General features: G+C 44.9%; 1 protein-coding gene and 1 long non-coding RNA gene across 4 annotated transcripts in view; both read right to left on the bottom strand.

Moving 5' to 3' along the window:
• Positions 1-20,512, bottom strand: part of PSMF1 (proteasome inhibitor subunit 1) — a 48,751-nt gene extending 28,239 nt beyond the window's left edge. Inside the window, exons 1-4 of one of the 3 annotated variants that reach the window (XM_006162487.2) lie at positions 20,322-20,512; positions 17,486-17,629; positions 12,128-12,280; positions 9,944-10,026 (exon numbers count right to left, since the gene is read on the bottom strand). In XM_006162487.2, the coding sequence (XP_006162549.1) occupies positions 9,944-10,026; positions 12,128-12,280; positions 17,486-17,614 (365 nt within the window). In that variant the 5' untranslated portion in view covers positions 17,615-17,629; positions 20,322-20,512. Of the gene's footprint in view, positions 1-9,943; positions 10,027-12,127; positions 12,281-17,485; positions 17,731-20,321 lie in introns of those variants that run through there. The other 2 variants (XM_006162488.2, XM_027765982.1) reach the window with 2 other exon arrangements.
• On the bottom strand, positions 14,328-17,479 carry LOC106736436 (uncharacterized). The gene is made up of 2 exons (XR_001371438.1): positions 14,916-17,479; positions 14,328-14,625 (listed from the first exon to the last, which is right to left on the bottom strand). It is a non-coding gene; the product is annotated as an uncharacterized LOC106736436 (long non-coding RNA).
• Positions 20,513-20,949: the final 437 nt, after the last annotated feature.

Below are 20,949 nucleotides of genomic sequence, written 5' to 3'. Positions count from 1 at the left end.
CACATCTAGGGACCAGCAGGTGGTGTGGTGGTTAAGGCGCTGGACTCAGACATGACTGACCATGGTTCAAGTCCTGGACCCGGCAGCTTCCTTTCTCTCTCTCTCTCTCTCTCTCTCTCTGGTGAGCATACATGCCCTACAGCAAATTTTAAAAGAATAATAATAATAAAATAAATAAATATTTCTTTTTAAAAAAAAGCTACACGTAAAACTCAATTGCATTTCTAACTAACAATGAATGAACATTTGAAAACAAGATCTAAAAACATACATCATTTAGGAACCAGCAGTTAGCATAATGTCTATGTCACTGGATTCCCATGTAGTCGACCACAGTTTGAGTCCCAGACCCTGCGGCTTAAGCTCACGCCGGGCAAATGTGCATGCATGGCCAAGATCCCAAGAGGAAAATGGACTGCGGCGTGGCCTTCCTCCTGGGGGGTGATTTCTCGCTTTCTGTCTCTCTGTCTCTCTCTGTTTTTCTGGCAAGCACATGCACCTTATGGCAAAAAAAACCTCTCCAAAAAAAAAAAATTGTGAGAAAAATACATCATTTATAATAATCTTCTACCCTCTTAAAAAAAGCAGAGTATCTACATATTGAAAATTACAAAATGATCGTGAAAGAAATTAAATAAGACTTAAACAAATGGAGAGACATTCCATGTTCATAAAAAAAAAAAAGTTAACACTTCTCAAACTGATCTACAGGTTTGATGCAACTCCTAGTAAATCCCAGCAAGGTTGTTTTTTTGTTTTTTTGTTTGTTTGTTTGTTTGTTTGTTTAGATTTTTGCTATAAGGTGCATGTACTTGCCAGAGAGACAGAGACATAGAAAGCAAGAAATCACCCTCTGGGGGAATGGCTGTGCCACAATCCCTTCTCCTCCTCCATTCTCCTCTTGGGGTTTTGGGCATGCATGTACACACACTGGTGTGAGTTTTAAGCCACCGGGTCCAGGACTCAAACCACAGTCAATTATATGGGAGCCCAGCAATGTAACCATTTTGCCATCTGCTGGTCCCACCAGCAAGGTTTTTATAAACACAGAAAAGATTTTTCCAAAGATTATGTAGAAAGACACAGATCTCAAAATAGCTGTAACTATCTTAACAAAGAAGAAAGCAGGAGAAACTGTTCTACTTAATATTACAGCCTATTATAGGAGTACAATAATCAATACTGGCAGATTAATACTGGCAAAGGGGCAGAGAAACAGATAAAAGGAAATGAACACAGAATCCAGACAGCTGGTTTTGGACATAGTTGTGAAAACAATTTAATGAAGGAAGAATAAATGACGCTGGAGCACATGGACGTCGCCAGGCAAAAAGAATGAACTTAATCCTCACACCTTATACACCAGATTTAAACTAGGTGAGACTCAAATGCAAAACAAACATCTATAAAATGTTTAAAAAGTGAGAAAAATTGGGGAATATAGGGTTAGGCAAAGATTTCTTATACTTGACACCAAAAGCTCAATTCATAGAAGAAAAATTTGATAAGCTGGTTAGCATCGTTTTGTGAAAGATCTTGTTCGAAGAAACAAGAGGGCTAGCTCATGGCATGCTAGTTGAAGCAGCTGGATCCCACATGGCTGACTGTGCAGTTCAAGTCCCAGACTCAGTGGCTTGAGAAACATGTTGGACTCATGTGTGTGTGCCCAAAATCCTGACAGGAGGGAGAAATAAAGAAGGGATGTGGCAGGACCATCCCCGTGGTGTGCTTTCTCACATTCCTTCTCTATTTCTTTCCAGGGAGAGCTTGTATCCTCTAGCAAATTCAAAAACAAACCAACAAAAAGTGATGGTAAAGATGCAAAGAAGCTGGCTCACTCATAGGCTGGTACTGGATGTACAATGGTACAGACACTCTGGAAAACAGTTCAGCAATTTCTTATTAAAGTAAACATGAAATTACCATTGCACTCCTGGACATCTTCCAGAGCAATGAAAATTATGCCCACCCAAACCTTTTAACATGAATGGTCATAGTACCTTTATTTGTAATTGCCAAAAGCTTGAGACCCAAATGTCTTTTAAAGAATGAATGGTTAACTGTGAATGTTAAAATGGTTACACTTTATAAATACCATGAAATACTTCTCAGTAATACAAAGAAACAAACTATGAACGCATATAACTCAGACGGAATGTGAGGGTATTATGCTAAGTGAGAAAAAAAAAAACAATTCTAAAAGGTTATATATTGTACGATCTCATTAATATGCAATGTTTGAAATGCCAAAGTAATCACCAGAGTTAAGAGACCTGGGGCACAGGAATTGGTGTGCCTACAAAGAGTCCCCTGAGTTATCCCAGTGGTGATGAGCATGTTTGTATCCTTATATCTATCTATCTATCTATCTATCTATCTATCTATCTATCTATCTATTAGCATTCTGGCTGTGATATGGGAGTAGCGTTTTGTAAGATGTTTTCGTAGAGGTACAATGTATAAAAGGAACAAAGGGCCTACTGCAGCCACTCCTCACTGAAGACCTACTTGTGCTTAGCTACCACTCAGACTTAACCAGGGTTCCAGCAAGGAAAATCTTTCTCAGTCTTTGCCTTGTTCCTGAAGTCAGGTAGTAATCACTATACAAAGCATTCATAGTTGCATAAGGCTACATATTTCATGTATAAATTTGTACTTTATTGTGCGTCCATAGTAGTATTCAGAAGAAGTAAAAATGATTATGCTGAATTTATGTTCCTGTGCTTTGGTGTACCTTATTGCTTTCTGGCATTTATCTAATATGTGCTTTTGTATGGGCAGAATTGCATTATTCTAGCATGGTATCGCAAGATATCTATGGAAAAATATATACCCTATGATGCCACAACACACTACAAGACATTCGCCTTCACGCTTCTTGACCAATTCACATAAATGATCTGGTCGTAGGAACATAACTTGATAGTGAAGTGAGGAACGCTTGTATTTCTTACAAATGCATGTTAAGTCTACAATGATCTAAAATTGAAGCTTAATTTAAAAAAAAAAACACACTTACTGCATGACCACAGAGTAAACTGAGAACAGGAGACTACATCAGTGGCTTCAGGTTTTCTTCAGCATAGAAGGAAGCCAATGAGAACAAGAGAAAAAGCCAAGTAGATAAGGCACAGGGACCTCTATTTTCCACCCCTGCCCTTTCCACCAGAGCAACTCTACTCTTACTAGCTTCATATGTCAATCCTAAAGAATGCAGTGCGTGAAGGAAGAGTGCCATGGCTAAAAAGCCTCACAGCTGCAATGGCTTGGGAGATCTAAGAGTCTGTGGCCCCTACAGCTCTATGCTGATCATGTTCCTACTTAGCTATAGGGCGCGTGCGCTCGCCAGAGAGAGACAGAGAGACAGAAAGCGAGAAATCACCACCCCAGGGCAGGTGGCCACACTGCAATCCCTTCTCCTCCATTCTCCTCTCGGGAACTTGGGCACGCAAACACACACACGCCCGGTGTGAGTTTTAAGCCACCAGGTCTGGGACGCGAACCGCGGTTGACTACGTGGGAGTCCAGTGACAAAGCCATTACACTAACTGCTGGTCCCATCATGTTCCTACTTAGATTTTTCCTGCTGTTTCCCTGCCAGAGTCTGATGGAGGGGAGAAATCTAACTTCCTTTTCCTTCAATCAGATGAGTTACGTGTGATACAGCTGGATGGCCTCAGATCTCCCTAGGCAGGTGTCACCTGCAGAACTCAGGCCTGATTCAAAGTCTGCCAAGTCCTAAGGGAGACATGCTCATACAGTATCTAAGCTTTAGTAGGACAACTGTCATCAGTAGTAGCAAAATACAGACTATCATCCTGCCTGGCACAGAAAAGACTGGCAGAAAGGAACAAAACAGGCTCATATTCCTTAGCAAATCAGTTTGTTCGTTGAGAGGCACAAAGTTCTACCTAGCTGAGACACACCATGATGACCTAATAAGGAGGACCAGGTTGAAGGAGGTGGCTATGAGCAGGCAGTTCAGTGCTGCTGGCTGAGAGAAAGAAGGGAGGGAGGAAGGGCCTGTAATTAGAAGGTAGATCCATATCCAGCGCGCAGAGCCTCAGTTTCCATGGTGATGAGTCCTGGTGATCACATTTTTTTCATTTGCATATTTACTAGAGCTGGACTCAACAGTAACCACTCTATAGCTGACGTTTCATTTCATTCTTGGAAAAAACATTCTGAAGTAGTACTACTGGGAACCAGCAGTTAGCGTAATGGCTACGTCGCTGGACTCCCACGTAGTCAACCGTGGTTCACGTCCCAGACCCAGTGGCTTAAAACCCACGCCAGGCGTGTGTGCGTGTGTGCCCAAGATCCCAAGAGGAGAATGGAGGAGAAGGGATTGCTGCATGACCATCCCCTCTGGGGGGTGATTTCTCGCTTTCTGTCTCTGTTTCTCTCTGACTGTCTGGCGAGCGCACGCGCCCTATAGTGAAAAACCTCTCAAAAAAAAAGTAGTACTACTGCGTCCTTCATTTCACAGTAATCAAAAAAGAAAACAAAGCAACACACCAGCTCCCTCATACACAAATCCCAATAACAGATTTTTGTTTTGTTTTATTTTGTTTTAGGGTTTTGTCATATGGCACATGCATTGGCTGGAGAGAGACAGAGAAAGTGAGAAATCACCCCCCTGCCCCAGAGATAGCCATGCCACAATCCCTTCTCTTTGAGCCTCCTCTCGGGATTTTGGGACCACATGCACATATGCCCAGTGTGAATGCTCAGCATGATTGACAAGCTGCACAGTCCAGGACGTGAACTGCGGTCAGCCATGTGGGGGTCCAGCAACTTAACCACCACATCACCTGCTGGCCCCTAACAAATGTATTTTAAAAAACAAATAGAGATACGACCATAATTTTCTCTCAGTATTGCCAAGACGACTAAATGTGTTAATGAGTGTTTGCACGCTCTATGGTATCTGGGTTATCCCACAAGTTTGTCAATTTCTCTCCCAATAGTTCTAGAATGAAGAAATCAAGAGGAAGACCACAGTCCAAACGGCCTTCTCTTACCCCCTTACATGGGCCAGGGGTCATGGCGTATGTGACATCCAGAAAAGCAGCTACTGCCACGTCCAGGCCTAGCATTACTTCCCATGTCTGCAACATGCAGAACAAACTCAAGTCCTGCCCTCAAGATCATGGGCTCCGAGAAGCTAACCAATCATAAAATACACAGTTACTAAGTGTTTAAATGATGTTCTGAAACATGTCAGGACAGGCTTCTCTGAGGAACTGACATTTAAATTGGAACTGAAGGATGAACAGGAGTTGGCATTGTGGGACTGGGGAGAGCGCTCTGGACAGAGTGAAGGAAGAGTCTGAAGACAGGAGGAGGAGGGTGACACCACGGCTGAGGGAAGCACAGGGATTAAGAGCGAAGTGGACAGGACAAGGCTGGAGGGATGGATGCTAGACTTTACAGCCCCACCAAGGACTCTGTTCCTTATCCTAGGAGCAATGAACAGTCCCTGATGTTGTAGGTTTTTGTTGTTGTTTTTTTTAAGAATTCCTTTTATTTTCTCATTGTGGTAAAATATATGGTAACTTAAAATTTATCATCTTGGGCCAGTCCCATAGCAAAATGCTTCACTAAGGGGTGCTTTCTTTTTCTCTCTCTGGTAAGCACAAGTGCCCTCTAGCAATTGAAAAACAAAAGGGTTATAGCATTTTTAATACCATTCAGTGGCATTGAATACAGTTAAATACTATTGTGCAATGATCATTACCAACCATCTCCAGGATCCTTATTTTGCAAAACTGAAACTCTTTACTCATTCGACACTAACTCCCCACTCTTCCCTTCGCCAGCCCCTGGCAACCACTGTTCTACTTTCTGTCTCTATGAATTTGACTACCTAGGTTCTTCATGTAAGTGGAATCATACACTATCTGCAACTGGTCTATTTCACTTAGCATAATGTCCTCAAGATTTATCATGTTATAGGATATCAGAATTTCCTTCTTTTTTAAGGCTAAATAAATAATATTCCTTTGTATGTACACACCACATATTACTTACCCATTTACTCATCTAAGAACACATGCGTAGCTTTCACTTTTTGATTACAATGAACAGTGCTTATGAACATGGGTGGAAACGCAGAATTGTTTGGTAATTTAATTTTTTAAGGAAATGACATACTGCCTTCCACAGTAGATGCAACATTTTACATCCCACCAGCAGTGCACAAGGATCAGTTTCTCCAAACCCTTACCAATATTTATTTATTTTCTATGTTTCTGTTTTGTTTGTTTTAGATAGTAGCCCTCCTAATAGGTGTAAGGTGATATCACTGATAGTGAGACTTGTAACCATGATTTGATCTACTTGGTTTTTGCTACAGGGCATGTGTGTTTGCTGGAGAGACAGACAGAAAGCAAGAAATCACCCCCTGGAGGTATGGTCATGCCACAATCCCTTTTCCTCCATTTTCCTTTCAGGATCTGGGGCTCACACACACATATGCCCAATGTGAGTTATTTATTTATTTATTTATTTATTTATTTAGAGAGATTTTTGCTATAGGGTGCATGCGCTCACCAGAAAGACAGAGAGAAACACAGAGACAGAAAACAAAAAATCACTCCCCAGGGGGGATGGCCACACTGCAATCCCTTCTCCTCCATCCTCCTCTCGGGATCTTGGACACGCATGCACACGCACCTGGCTGAGTTTAAGCCACCGGGTCCGGGACTTGAACTGCGGTCTACTACATGGGAGTCCAGTAACATAGCCATTAGGCCAACTGCTGGTCGCCCCAGCATGAGTTTTAAGCTGCCAAGTCTGAGACTCAAACCCCAGTAGACTATGTGGGAGTCCAGCGACGTAACCATTATGCCATCTGCTGGTCCCGTAATCTATGTTTTAAGAAGACTGTTTAGATTGCTCTGTGGGAATCTGCTGGAGGGTGATGATGTCAGGATCTCATCACACATGAGCTGCAATGAAGAAAGGAGGGCGCAGGGAAGAGTGGCCAGAATGGTGAAGGTGAGTGATATGGAAGCCCAAGGCAAGTGGAAAGGGTTCAGAACAATTACTGGGCCTAGTCACCAAGGCACAAGTAGCAGCGTGCCACTGTGCAAGGCTGCGGTCATATCAAAGGTCTGGGTCTGGACCCTAGACCACCCTGAACAGGTCAGTATAGTGGTGTGTGCCTGTTGTCCTAGCCAACTAGGAGGCTAAGACAGAGGATCACAATGGCAAGACCCTGTCAAAACAATGCCTTGTTCTCTCCCTCCTCTTCATGCTCATGGGTGTGTACACTCATTCTCTTTCTCTTATTAAAAAAAAAAAAAAAGAAAAAACAGGGGCACCAAGTAGCATGGTAGTTAAGGAAGCTGGACTCCAAAAGACCAACTGAATGGTTAAAGTCCCAGACCCAGAGCCTTGTGAAACTCACTGGGCATGTGTGTGTGCATGCCTAAAATTCTGGAGGAGAAGAGATTGTGGCGAGGTCATCTCCCGACGGGATGCTTTCTTTCTCTCTTTCTCTCTTTTTCTTCAGTGAGCACACATGCCCTATAGCATTTTTTTTTTTTAAAGTTATTGCTGATTAGACATAATTAAATGTAATAGGATTTCTGGGCAATTCTCAGGTTCAGTTTAGTTTTGACGACTGTAAATTTATAGTCATGCCAAAATTCCTTTAAAAACCTGAGGAGGTCAATGAAAACAAGAGAAAAAGTCAAATAAAGCAGAAATAAATGGGCATAACTACATATCAAACAGATAATAGTACACATTCGTTGTAACTGTATTATAATGCAAAACAAGAATTAATCCAAGTGCCTTCTGAACACAGTATTTTGACTATATACATCATCAAAGGACAGAAAGAAACCAAAAGAAACTATTTAAGAATCTTACTTAGTAGGTAGGTACCAATGTAGCAGTTTATTTGTGTGTGTTTTAGGATCAAGTAAAGGAGTAAATACACTGATGCTATTGGAAATCAGGGTTCTTGCCACAGGAGAAGGTAAATATAAGTATGAAATAAAAAGAATCTTGGGCAACAGCAGAGGGTGTAATGGTTGTGTCACAGGACTCCCATATGGTCGACCACAGTGCGAGTCCCAGACCTTGAGGCTTAAAATTCATGCCGGGTGCGTGTGCGTACGTGCCCCAAAATCCCAAGAGGTAAATGGAGGAGAAGGGACTGTGCCATGGCCAATCCCCCAGGGAGTGATTTCTCACTTTCTATCTCTCTCTGTCTTTCCAGCGAGGGCACACACCCTATAGCAAAAAATCTCTCTAAAAAAAGAAAAAATTGGGTCCAGCAGTTAGTGTAATGGCTATGTCGCTGGACTCCCATGTAGTCGACAGTGGCTTAAACTCACGCCAGGTGTGTGTGTGTGTGCCCAAGATCCAGAGAGGAGAATGAAGGAAAAGGGACTGTGGTGTGGCCATCCCCCCTGGGGGGTGATTTCTTGCTTTCTGTTTCTCTCTGTATTTACGGCGAGCACATGCTCCCTATAGCAAAAACCTCTCAAAAAAAAAAAAAAAATTGGGAGTTATATTAAAAATGCAGGTGCTAGGGCCAGCAGATGGTGTAGTAGTGGTTACATCGCTGGATTCCCATATGATCAACCATGATTTGAGTCCTAGACCTCGTAGCTTGAAACTCATGCTGGCCATGTGAGTGTGCATGCCCAAGATCCTGGAAGGAGAATAGAGGAGAAGGGATTGCAGCTTGGCTGTCACCCCGGAGAGTGATCTCTCACTTTCCCTCTCACTGTGTCTGTCTGTCTGTCTCTCCTTCTCTCTCTGGTGAGTGCACATGCACTAAGGCAAAAATCTCTACTAAAAAAAAAAAAAAAAAAAAACCCAAAAACTGCAGGTGCCAGTTTGAACTCAGAATTTAAGCAAAAAAACTCTCTAGCTCTATCCATGGAAAGAATCCTAGAATTATAGTACTGTATACCAACTATATGACATTCTGGAAAAGGCAAAACTGTGGAAAGAGTTAAAAAGAGCAGTGATTGCCAGGAGTGGGGGGGGGGAGTGGTGGATAGGAGGAGCACAGAGGAGTTTTAGGGCAGCCAGCTACTCGGGAGGCTAGCATGATGTGGATACATGTCATTAAACATCTGTCAAGCATACAACACCAAGACTGAGCCCTAATGTAGACTACAGACTGCACGATGATGGTGTGTCCATGGAGGTTTGACTAACAGATGCACGGCTCTGATGCAAGGTGCTGATAGGAGGGGGCTGTGGCTATGTGGGGTCAGGGGCTGAATGGAAATGCTCTAGACTTTCTGCTCAATTTTGCTGGAAACCTAAACTTGCGCTGAAAGATAGCCCACTGGAAAAAAGTTAGGGGCAGAATGGGAACCTGATGAGGCACACTTCCTCCCAGGAGCCTACTTTGACTGAGCCATTTGGCCTGGCCCTTCTGCTCTGCAGCCACTGGAGTACCTCCTGATCACATCATTTCACTTCACATGACATTTTTCCATGAGAGTCTTTTCTTCAAATAAATTAAAAATGGAAAAGAGATGGGGCCAACAAGTGGCTCAGTGGTTAAGGCCATGGATTCCCATGTGACTGACCACAGTTAGAGTCCCAGACTCAATGGCCTGAAATTCACGCCAGGCCTGTGTGTGCATATGTGTATGTGTGCCCAAAATCCTGAGAGGAGAATGGAGGAAAAGGGATTGCGGCATGGCCATCGGGGGGGTGATTTCTCACTTTCTGCCTCTCTCTGTGTCTCTGGCAAGTGCATGTGCCCTAGAGCAAAAATCTCTCAAAAAATTAATTAATTAAAATAAAATAAAGGGAAAAGAGAACTTAGAAGTCAACATGCCTAGGCATAAAAGGCTCTTCTGTTCACCTCCCTCAGTTTTCTGGGTACCTCCACCCCATTCCTTAAATCTTACCATTGGTTCTCTCTTCTTTTCCCCAGAAATAAGACATCATAGAGAAGTACCTGTGGAAGTCACTGAGGTGTTCTGCATCGATATAATCATCCAAGGTCAGGGTCAAGTCTGCCACTTGCTGTGAGCTAGGTTCCTAGAGAAACGGATGTCGAAGATGAGAAACTGGGGAAATTTCTGGGCTAATGAGTGGGTGGGTGGAGGGACAGCAACAATAAAAGAATCATCCTTAAGGAATTCTCACATATGTATGCAGAAAGACTATACGAGAACTGTAATAGATGAAATATTCTTTTAATGCCTAGGGACTTTTCTGATTTAGGAAACGGCCTTTCCAGAGGCCAGGAAACGATTACTCCCCAGGCTTGCTCATCACAGGCACAGGAACGTGACTGAGGTGCCAGGTGGATGTGCACCTTTGACTTAGAGAAGCATCAGGGCAGCCGCAGAGGCTGCAGGGGTCACAACGTCAGAAGGGGCACCAGGGCTGGTGGCACCAGCCAGTACCTCATGCTCAGGGGAGGTGGTAGCAGCCCAGTTTCCATGGCATGGTTTGGAATACTGCTTCTGGAAGCCCAGCCTCAACCTATTTCTGTGAGCTAGGCTGGTTCGTTCAATAAACTCTTTCTGATAAACTAACCTGAGGGGATTTTATATTTGCAACTGAGAACCTTGTCTGTCACAAGATCTGAATGTTCATCAGAAGCGAAAAGGAGGGGCCAGCAGTTGGCATAATAGCTATGTTGCTGGACTCCCATGTAGTCGACTGCAGTTCAAATCTCGGACCTGGTGGCTTAAACTCATGCCGGACGCATGTGCATGAGTGCTCAAGATCCCAAGAGGAGAATGGAGAAGGGATTGTGGCATGGCCGTCCCCCGGGGGGGTGATTTCTTGCTTTCTGTCTCTCTCTCTCTGTTTTTCTGGTGAGCACATGCACCCTATAGCAAAAACCTCTCCAAAAAAAAAAAAAAAAAAGAGAGAGAAAAGGATAAAGTATATTATAGAATACTACACAGCAGTTAAAATGAGTAAGGCATATCAGTATGTATTCCTAAGTCAAGACCTCCTAAGTAAACTGAATGAAGAAAAGTTGCAATATAACACATATTGCAGGATATTTTCATATGATCACACATGTATGACCACGACCAAAATAAACATAACTGAAGTCACTGTGCTCATGTGCTTACGGTCCAGCATCAGAGCACAGACATTAAAGCAAAGCACAGGTGCAGCTGTGGTGGCACAGACAGGTGGAGGTGGGGTGCGTGCTGCTGTACAACATTGGAGCCACGTGGAAGACCACAGCTCTGATTCTGGGTGGCCCTAAACCATGCTGGGCACGTGGAGCACAGCCACTGCCCTGGCTGGCTGGAGGGTTGGGGTAGGAGGTCACAGCATGGTAGGACTTTGTCAAAGGTGCTTGTTTCTCACTCTCAAGAAATAAAATTAATTTTTAAATAAAGCAAAAATAAGTACATATTTATAAGCTGTGAGAAGTACAAGGCAGGAAAATAAAATGATGGAGTAAGAAAGACATAATTCCAATTTTTTTTTTTTTTCAAAGTGGGGACAGGTAGTCAGGACTGAACATTTTTAAAAAAGGATTATTTTATTTAATTTTGTTCAGCATTATTTTTTTTTTCTTTATTTTAATTTGACCGAGGTGGTGGGGAGCAAGAAAGCAAGCTGCCAAGTCCAGGACTCAAACAATGGTCAGCCATGTGGGAGTCCAGCACCTTACCTATGCCACCTGCCAGCCCCAGGACTGAACTTTTTGAGGAAGTGAAAAATGAGAGGGAGTTAGCCAGGCTGAAAGAATGGTGGAGTGTGCATGCACGTGGGTGTGGCGGCAGATCGCAGAGGGGAAGAGCTGGCTCACAGGAAACGTGGTGCAGGGGCTCTAGGGCCAGCAGGAGCCCCACTTGTCTAAGGAACCGAAGTAGCCTACTGGGGCTACGATAAGATGTGTTGTCACTAAATGAATTTACCTTAATTTATGTAACCATTTGCTGTTGGTAAAAGTCCCCCCTTTTATACACCTGATGTGAAGATCTCTGCACACAGCTTCTCCGTATTTAGGGTTCTTACCTTGGATTAAGGTCCAGAAGTGGGATCACTAAGGAAATGTTTCATGACCATTTATGGCTCTGGATCTCTACTGTTAAATGGGCCTCCAAGGGGCCACCTTTACTCCACTCACATCAGCAGACCCCTCGGTGTCTCCGAGACTCACCAGCACGTTGACGATCATGCTGTTCTCCACGGTAACGGCTTTCACAAGGAGCTTTCTGGACCCGTCCTTCGACTCATACCGGAGGACGTACAGGTCTTTATTGCTATCCCACCCGGCTGGCAGCAGTTCTGACTTCTTATCAGTGGGGCCCGGCTGAGAAGACACCAAGGTTGAGATGAAGAAGCTCCTTAGAGTTACTCTAATTCTCTCCCACCCCCACACTTCACAGATGAAGTGATGGAGATCAAGAGAAGTGGCTGGCCCGAGGTCACGGAGCGAGTTAGAGGTCTCTGGACTCCTGTACCAAAGCTCTCACCTTCATATCTCACTGCCTTTGTGACACAGTCCTGGAAACCATCAAGAATCTGCAGACCTGTTTAAAAATCATCTCCTCTCCATCCCCTGCCACAAATAGAGCTAATGATCCCAAGAGAGACTGTGAAATTCTAAAGTAGTGTTTTTCAAAGTTTGTACCCTGAGCCCCTTGCAACAGATCACCAAAGCGTGGCTACAAACACAGATCCTAACGTAGTCTCCCCAGTCGTATGCGGTACTTAAAAGATATCATGAAGAGTGTGCAGAACATCCCAAATGTAGCATGTGCACAGAAGAAAAGGACCATAAGATGGACACCTCTGTATCTACCACCAGTTTAAGAAATCAAACTTTGCCAATCCTGCTAAAGCCTTGGGGAGCATACCCCAATGAATCTCCTGCCTTTTCCCTCAACGGTAATCACTACTCCATATTTTAAAAAATCTCTTTACTTTTCATTGAGTTATATTGCTGTACATGCAACCCTAAAACTATATTATTTCAAATGTTAGGTACTTTATATAAATGGCATCGCTTCTGCCACTTGTCTTTTCTTATCTGATGTTGATTTGGGAGGTCCATCCATGTTGGTGACCTTAACTACAGGTGATTCACACTCACAGATATGTGGCCATCTACTCTATGAATATGCTCCAGTGAACGCAGTCACTCGCCGATGGAGACGAGGAGTGTTCCCAGTTTATGTTTCTGCACGATAAATAACACTGTCATGAACATTGTTGTACACATCTGGGATACATGTGGGTGGATTTCTGTAGACACGCTTGAAAGAACGACTTTTAATTTATAAGAAGTCCGTTGTTTTCCAAAGAGACTCTGATTAACACTCCCACTTGCCATGTCTGAGGGCTCCTTTGTTCCACGTGGTCAGCAACATTCCTGTGGTATAACCTGTCAGATCTTGCCAACCTGGTGGATGTAAATGCATCTTATATGAATTGTGATCCCTTCCTTTCTTTCCTTTTTCAAATAATCCTAGGGTTTGTCCTTTTACATGTGAAAGTTTGAGAAATAGTTCTTGAACTATTCCCGTAGTAAAAACTAATACAATTATTTCTGGGTGGAGAAAGATTTCTTAGACAACATCCATAAAAGAAAAAGAAAAAAAACTGCTGCCTTTTAGACTGTTCATAATCTAAAGCTTCTGTTCCACAGCAGACACTCAGGCAGAGTCCACAGGCAGCCACAGGCTAGGAAAAGACATGTGCCATGGCCGCAAATGAAAAGAATTAATAACCAGCACGTGACAGGAATGGCTGGAGAAGTAGCAGTAAGAATTGGGAGCCCAAAAAACTGGCAAAAGATATCAGCAAAGAAAAGAGCAGCTACTAGTGTCAACTTTACAAGCAATCAGGGAAGCGCAGGTTGAAATAATGAGATACCAGGTTATACTGAGACCGATATACTTATTTTTCTATTTTTTGCCAGCTGTTTGTATGGCATGGAGAAAATGGGAATCTCCGGGCACCGCTGGTGGGCATTTCAACTCATACGAACCCTTTGGGGAGCAACCTGGCAGTATTTAGCGCAACTAGGTAAGCCAATAACCCTTGCCCCCTAGTTCCTACTCTTGGAAGAAACTCTGCACATGTAAAGGGGACATGACAAGGATTTTTGTCACAGCTTTGCCTAGGGCAGCTAGAGTGAGGTACAAAATACCCTTAAGTTGAATACTATATAGCAGCCAGAAGGAAGAAACTAATGGTAGCATTATAGATAACAGTAAAAAGGATGATTTAAATAAAAGTTCAGGAAAAAAATGAGGCTTACAGTAGGGGACCAGGTCCAGAAGCTGACATGTCCTATGTGGAGGGTGAGGCTTACAGCCTCATTTTTGTAAAAGATCTGAAAAGCACACACAAAATACTATGTATCTTTTTAATAGATTCATATTTACATTGTTCAACAGGGAGCAGGTAGACTAGAAAGATCTGTATTCATGAGAACATGGCAGGAGACAGTGGGGCCACAACAGAGAACAATGGCAAAAGACAAAGGTCTGGCCATGCAGGGCTTGCTATGAATTGAGAATTGCTGGCCTCTCTTCTTTGGTCACCCCTGGTGTTCAGGAATCCACTGGGGGAAGCAGTCCCAAATAAAATTCAGGATGTCAAAACTGGCATGGTTTAAAACTGGGCTGGATGACAATGAAATTCACAGGCCTGAGGCAGAGAAATGAAAGTGACAAAAACAAAAGTGAAACTCATCAAACCATCCCACTAAGTGAGAAAGAGAAACTTCCCTCTTACCCTCACATGGGTAAATTTTCTGTAACATGTCTAGTGCTGTGTATTTAAAATCTACTGTGGGCATCAGGAATTTGCTGATATGCCTCATCTTTGTTCTGAAAGAGCCTTTTCATTTATATTATATCCTCTACATACACAGCATTCAACCTACTAGGATTTTCTCTCGGAATATAGACAATTTGGTCTGCTCACCATCCCATTACCTTTTGCTTTCAGAGTAAGAAAGAATCCTGAGGTCGGGCGATCCCGATGCCTCTAACTGTGACGAACTGAAGTTCGCCAGAAAACAAATGGGACTGCGAGGATGGGCCCTGGTGATATCAAGCCAAACGTGGCATTTAACTGCCCTGCTGGCCCTGAGATCAAATATCAAGAGTCCCAGAAGGCCTACAGTTGGGGAGCAGCCAAAGTGCATGGCTGTGTAGTTTAACTCCTCGGATGAAAATCTAAGGCCTGAAGAGGGGCTGAGGATCACGTAAGGTCGCAGCAAGTCAGGTGCAGGGTTGGGTTTGGAATTCAGAGCTGCTGGCTCCTCAGACTTACTGGCTGGAGATTTTCCCAGCCAGATCCACCAGGCAGACCCCAGGAGAGTAAAAACACTCGTTTTAGGCAAAACCCTGGGTTGGAAGCATTCTTTAATGATCGTTAGTTCACCCCAGGACTTCTGGGCAAAAATATACCCCCCAAATTAAAATAGATCATTCTGGGCATTCTCTCTTTCATCATAATCCTTAGATTCCCATGAGAGAAAACAAAGTTCTCTAACTTAAGTTACAGCCAGCTCTATCCGTTTGCCACCTAAACCACTGGACATAGCTGCGAACCTCTTATGAGGAGCAGTGCTGACGTCAAGAAAGAAATCCAGATGTAAATGCCAAGTATTTGTTGCAGCCAGTGGCTGCACTGCTCTTCCAATCCAGTTTTATGGATTCAATTCCCCTCTACCAAAGAAAACAAAACCAAAGAGGAGGCAGACAGTCTAGCTTTCTGTTTAGCAGTCAATATGCTATACAGTCAAGTGCACACACACTCTTGGGGCCTTCCTTGCCCACTTATCACCCCCAGAAGGGAGCAGAGGTGACGAGAGCAGCAATACAAACATCCCCTGAGCTTGGCCAACACAACTGGTCACAGCCGAGTCTGCTGACCCCAGGCTAGAAAATTAAACTCTCTCTTAAATAAATCAACAGAGAAGATGCCTTTCTAAATGGCTCCGACTCAGAATGGAAGTGGGGGGCTGTCACTCCTGGGTTCCAAGTTCTCAAATGTTGAAAGGGCAAGGTAGGTGGAACAAAGTGCAAGGTGAACAAGAAAGCCATGCATTTGGGAGGAATGGTTCCTGCTTCCAGGTGTGTGTGGCAGGCTGGCTTCTTTCCCAGCTTCTTCTCTAACCCTAGAACCCACGTGAGGGATGAAGTATGTGTGAGCCTGGAGGTGGAAATAGGAACACTATGGGGCCTCAGTGAAATAGGTAAAGTCTGAGGGGAAAAAAGAACCAGAAGTCCTGGTTATTCCCGAGCTCAGATTCCCACTGATTGAGGTAAAGGGTAAGAGGAGTAGAGTGGCCTTGGCCTTGGTCTCCAGTTCTAAGGGACAGAGAAGAATGGGGAAGTAGCGAGGGAGGGAGGGACACCTGGATAAGTGCTCAGGACATACAGAGCTGAAGCTGTGCCAGCAAGGGAAAAGTAACAAAATTCTGATGCATATCTGATAAACTATAAAAATGATTATGTTTGAGAACTGATGTAGTCAGAAATGAGAGAAAGCTGAAATCTCAAGATATAAGGAGTATGGTGGCCTACCCTACCATGAGGGTGAGAGGTCAGTGACAGGGGGCAGGCCTGCAGTCCTGAATGTGTCTAGGTGGGAGCATGGCTGGGAGGACATTTCTCTAATAGATCAGATGAGAAATGAAGGGCCAGTAGGGGACCAGGTCCAGAAGCTGACATGTCCTATGTGGAGGGTGAGGGTTACAGGAAAGGGGCAGAGAGGAGGGAAAATTCTAAAGAAAAAATTGGGCTGGGCTCAACAGTTCTAGGGTTCTGGCAAGACAAGGCCCCAGATGTTAAGAGGCAGAGTCTGCAGACAGGAGGGGGGAGGCGGCTGACCTTAGGGACAGTTATGGGGAGGAAACTTTACTTGGCTCTCACACCCAGGTGTGTGTACATGTGTGACGCGTGGTTGTTTCCTGGTGCCTGAGTTGACGATGACAGCAGGGTGTGGACTGCACTGGGTTCTTTAGTGTGAGTTCTCCAGGGGCCCTGGGCTGGAGCTGAGCAGCTCAAAGCTCACCCCTATGCCCGTGCTAGGACTCAGCCGTCTGGTGGAGGCTCCAGTGCGGTATGAAAGTAGGTTGAGTCAGACTTAAGAACCCCAGCTCCAACCCGCGGCTGTGTGGACGGGGATCAGGCAGGTGAGAAGTGCTCTAGGGCGCTACACTGTCTCGGGCCAGATCCACACAATCCATCCAGGCTGAGAGATTGCCAGGCTGTGTTGAAGCGAGTTTCTGTCCTTGGGTTTACAAATCAAGTCTCTGCTCCCCAAGCTGGTCCCGGTTACGAGAGAGAGCAGTGCTGGCTGTGTTGGGTCAGGCTGCTGGCTGTGCTAGGATCGCTGCGCACCCCGGGTCCGCAGGATTTATTGACAGTGTCAAATGCCCCAGGCCCCGGACTTGGGGAGGAAAGATGGCCAGGCGCTCCGGACCTGCCTCCGGTCCTCTGGGTCTGGGCAGAAGGCAGCGCCCCCCTCTACCCAGGCAGGCTCCATGGCGTACCTGGTCGCCGGTACCCAAGGCGTAGTAGCCATGCGTCACCACCTCCCAATGCAGGAAGCAGACGAGCGCGTCCTGCGCGCAGGTGATGGCCGGCGCCGCCGATGCGAACAGGACCTCCAAGCCCGCCATGAATGCCCGCGGCTTCTGCGGGCGGAGGAAGGAAGGGGAAAGCGTAGTGAGCCGGGAGGGTCCCGAACAGGTACCGCTGCGCTCCGCTCCTCCGCCAGTTCTGGCAGCGTCTCCACCTTTTTTTTTCCAGCGCCTCCACCTGCAACCAAAATGGAGATGCCCAGGGGCCGGGCTAGGCCACCGGAAGTAACTCCAATCGCTGACGCAGTTGTGCAAGAAGCGCCGGGTTGGAAACACGAGCGCGACACTTAGAGGTTCCGACTGGGAGCATTCAGGCCGCGCCGGCGGGGCGCTGTCCATCAAAGCTTGGATCCCGGATTCCCGCCCCAACCCTCGCAGCCTGCAGGTGCCACAACCCTCAAGGAGAGGTCACCCACCTTACGTGAGCCCCAGAGCGCCCATCTGATAAAGGGAGTGTGCTAGGCAGGAAGAGGCTAGGCAATATGGTAAAAATGTATTCACAGTCATCATAGCATTGCCACGTGCCACATTTTCTAAATGCTTTACTTGTATTCATTTATTGAATCCTCACGACCCAATCCGATGAAATTCATTTGATGATAGTCTTATTTCACAGATGAAAAAACTGAGGAACGGAGGGATCAGGGTCAAACATTTGACCAAGCTGACACAGCCAATGAGTGGCAGAGACAGTACTGGGACCTAGCAGCCTGCTGCCTACCCTAACGTTGTTAGGTGTTTATTGTGTGTAAAATCCTGTGCCAAAACTTTTGCATCACCCTCTCAACGACTCTACCAGTAGATTCTGTTATCATCTCCCCTCTGCAGGTGATGAAACAACTTGTGTCCAAGCCACTTCCCCAAGACACTGCAGAGCTGGAGCTCTTGGCCCACTATTTCCCTACCCTCTTCATGATTTTCACCACCTTCTATTTCATCAATGAATTTTTTTAAGTCCACTTATTGATTTCACTAAAATATAGTTAAAAGAATTAAAGACAGGGACTATCAGGTGGCATGGTGGTTAAGGCACTGGACGCCCACATAATAAATCATGGTTTGAGTCCCAGACCTCATGGCTTAGAACTCACGTTGGGCATGTTACCTGCATGCCAAAATGTGTGTGTGCCCAAAATCCCAAGAGGAGAGTAGAGGAGAAAGGATTGTGGCACGGTGAGCCCCTTTGGGGGTGATCTGTGTGTGTGTGTGTGTGTGTGTGTGTCCAGTGAACATACAGGCCCTATAGCAAAAACTTAAAGGCAAAGGTAACCAGTGTGTGAGTACACATGCCCTATAGCAAAAACCTCAAGGCAAAGGTAACCAGTGAATACACATGCCCTATAGCAAAACCCTAAAAATAATTAATAATAATAATTAAAGACAAGTAACTAGTGTGAAAACTGCATGCTAGAGGAGCACGCAGAGGCCTACACAATACCAGAGAAACAATCTCACTCAGGCTAAGGGTTGGAGATGGCTTCTTGGAGGAAGAGGTGATGGCCACCTGCCCAGAACCTTAATGGAAGATTAGGTAGGAGTGGACTAATGGAACAGAAATATTCCAGAAAAAGAGAGCAGCCTGTGGAAAGGCCTGCAAGTATGAGATGCAGCTAGTTTTGTGTGATTTGAGAGTCAGTGCTGCCTCCTCAGTGAGGAGTTCCATCACTCTCCTCAGCACACTTGGCATCAATGGGGTACCAAGGTAGGGATGGGACCATGAGACATACCACCCTCAGCAGGGAGAGAACTTTATCATTGAAGCTGACTAGAATGGCTAGTTCATGGGGATAATACAGAGAAGGCCAGCTTTTGGCCAGTTTTATTAGGCTTTTAAGTTTGGTTTGCTTTTTAGTTTTGTCATAGGGTACATGCACTTGTCAGAAACAGAGAGAGATAGAGAAAAATGAGAAATCACCCTCCAGGGGGGATGGCCATGCCACAATCCCATCTCCATTTTCTTCTTGGGATTTGGCTTTTAAGTTTTTGTTTTTATTTTTATAGACAACATACCCCTCTTAGCCTGTCTGGGCAGATGGCTCTCTCACCCAGCCCTTGGCTTAGCTTTGCCTTGCATACAGGTATAACTTATATCTCACAGAACTTTGGTTCTCTGTTACACACTGTCATCCTCGTCTTAGCATGGGTTTCCTCAAACACCAGTGCTGAGTCAAAGATCTGAATGGTTTATTTAGGAGCTAATTCCAGGACATAGCAGTAACAGAGGGGGGAAGTCAGACAAGCAGGAAAGGCAGCCAATGGAAGGTGCATGATCAAGAATTTTCTCTAATGGCAGCTGGAATGCCCTCCTGCTGGGGAGTGTGAGGAGGCAGTGTAGAACAGTTCAGAGCTGTCCAGTTGAGGGTCTGGGAACCAGCCCCAGTGAAGTGTCGCTTCACTCACATCCCACCTGCCACAGACTGAGAGCGGCTTCTGGGGTCATAAGAAGCCCTCAGGCAAAGAGGTGCAGAATTTAGAGAAAGTGGTCTTTGGTGCTTAGAGTGAGTAGGGCATTGTAGCAGCATCTGCTATGCCCTACCAACCCCCAAGCCTTCGAAAGTCTGTAATCCAGCGGCCAACATGGAGCAGCCACAGTATCTGTGAATCTAAAGAACTGTGCAAGCCCTGTCTCCAGTAAGCAGTGCATCCCCTGAAGGCCAAGGCCATGCAATGTCTGTCCTGAACCCCAGGATCCCCCATGGATAGGAACAAGGGATCCCTGTGGCTAAAACAATTTCTATAGACTTACCTACATTAGTAAGAGTCCCAGTCTGTCTGTGAGGCCTGCGAGTGTTTGAGAGGGAAGCAGGTGGTAGGTGCCTCCCAGCTGGGCCCCCACTACCTGGGCAGAACACAGCCCATGCCAGAGATGAGGGCCTAAGATGATAGAAAAAACTGAGCAGGTGGCCACAGCCCCCAGTCCCTGGTTGCCGAGTGATAGCAATGTGGCTATTCCAAGCTTCTCATCTCCTTGGAAACCATGAAGAAGTGAGGTGGAATCATTCATCAATCATTCATCTCTGGAATTCTCAACCACCTGTCCTCCTCCAGGAAGCCCTCCATGATTAATATTGTTCTTTGCTCTCACTAGTGACTAGCTAGTACTCAAAACTTACCATCCCTCTGTCAGTGGGCTGCCCCACATACTTGACGCCCAGAACAAATTACTTTTTAAAATATATATATAATTTTAATGTAACTATTTTTAAAAGATATTTTTATTGTGGTAAAATATACATGATATCATCTTAACCATTTTTAAAGAATTATTTCATTTCATTTTATTTATTTATTATTATTATCATTAAAATTTGTTATAGATCACATGCACTCACTAGAGAGAGACAGAAAGTGAGAAAGCAAGCCACTAGGTCTAG

Source organism: Tupaia chinensis, unplaced genomic scaffold (genome assembly GCF_000334495.1).
Source record: "Tupaia chinensis unplaced genomic scaffold, TupChi_1.0 Scaffold140086_1, whole genome shotgun sequence".
Classification (NCBI taxonomy): domain Eukaryota; kingdom Metazoa; phylum Chordata; class Mammalia; order Scandentia; family Tupaiidae; genus Tupaia; species Tupaia belangeri.
This window is presented reverse-complemented; position numbering and strand designations above follow the sequence as displayed.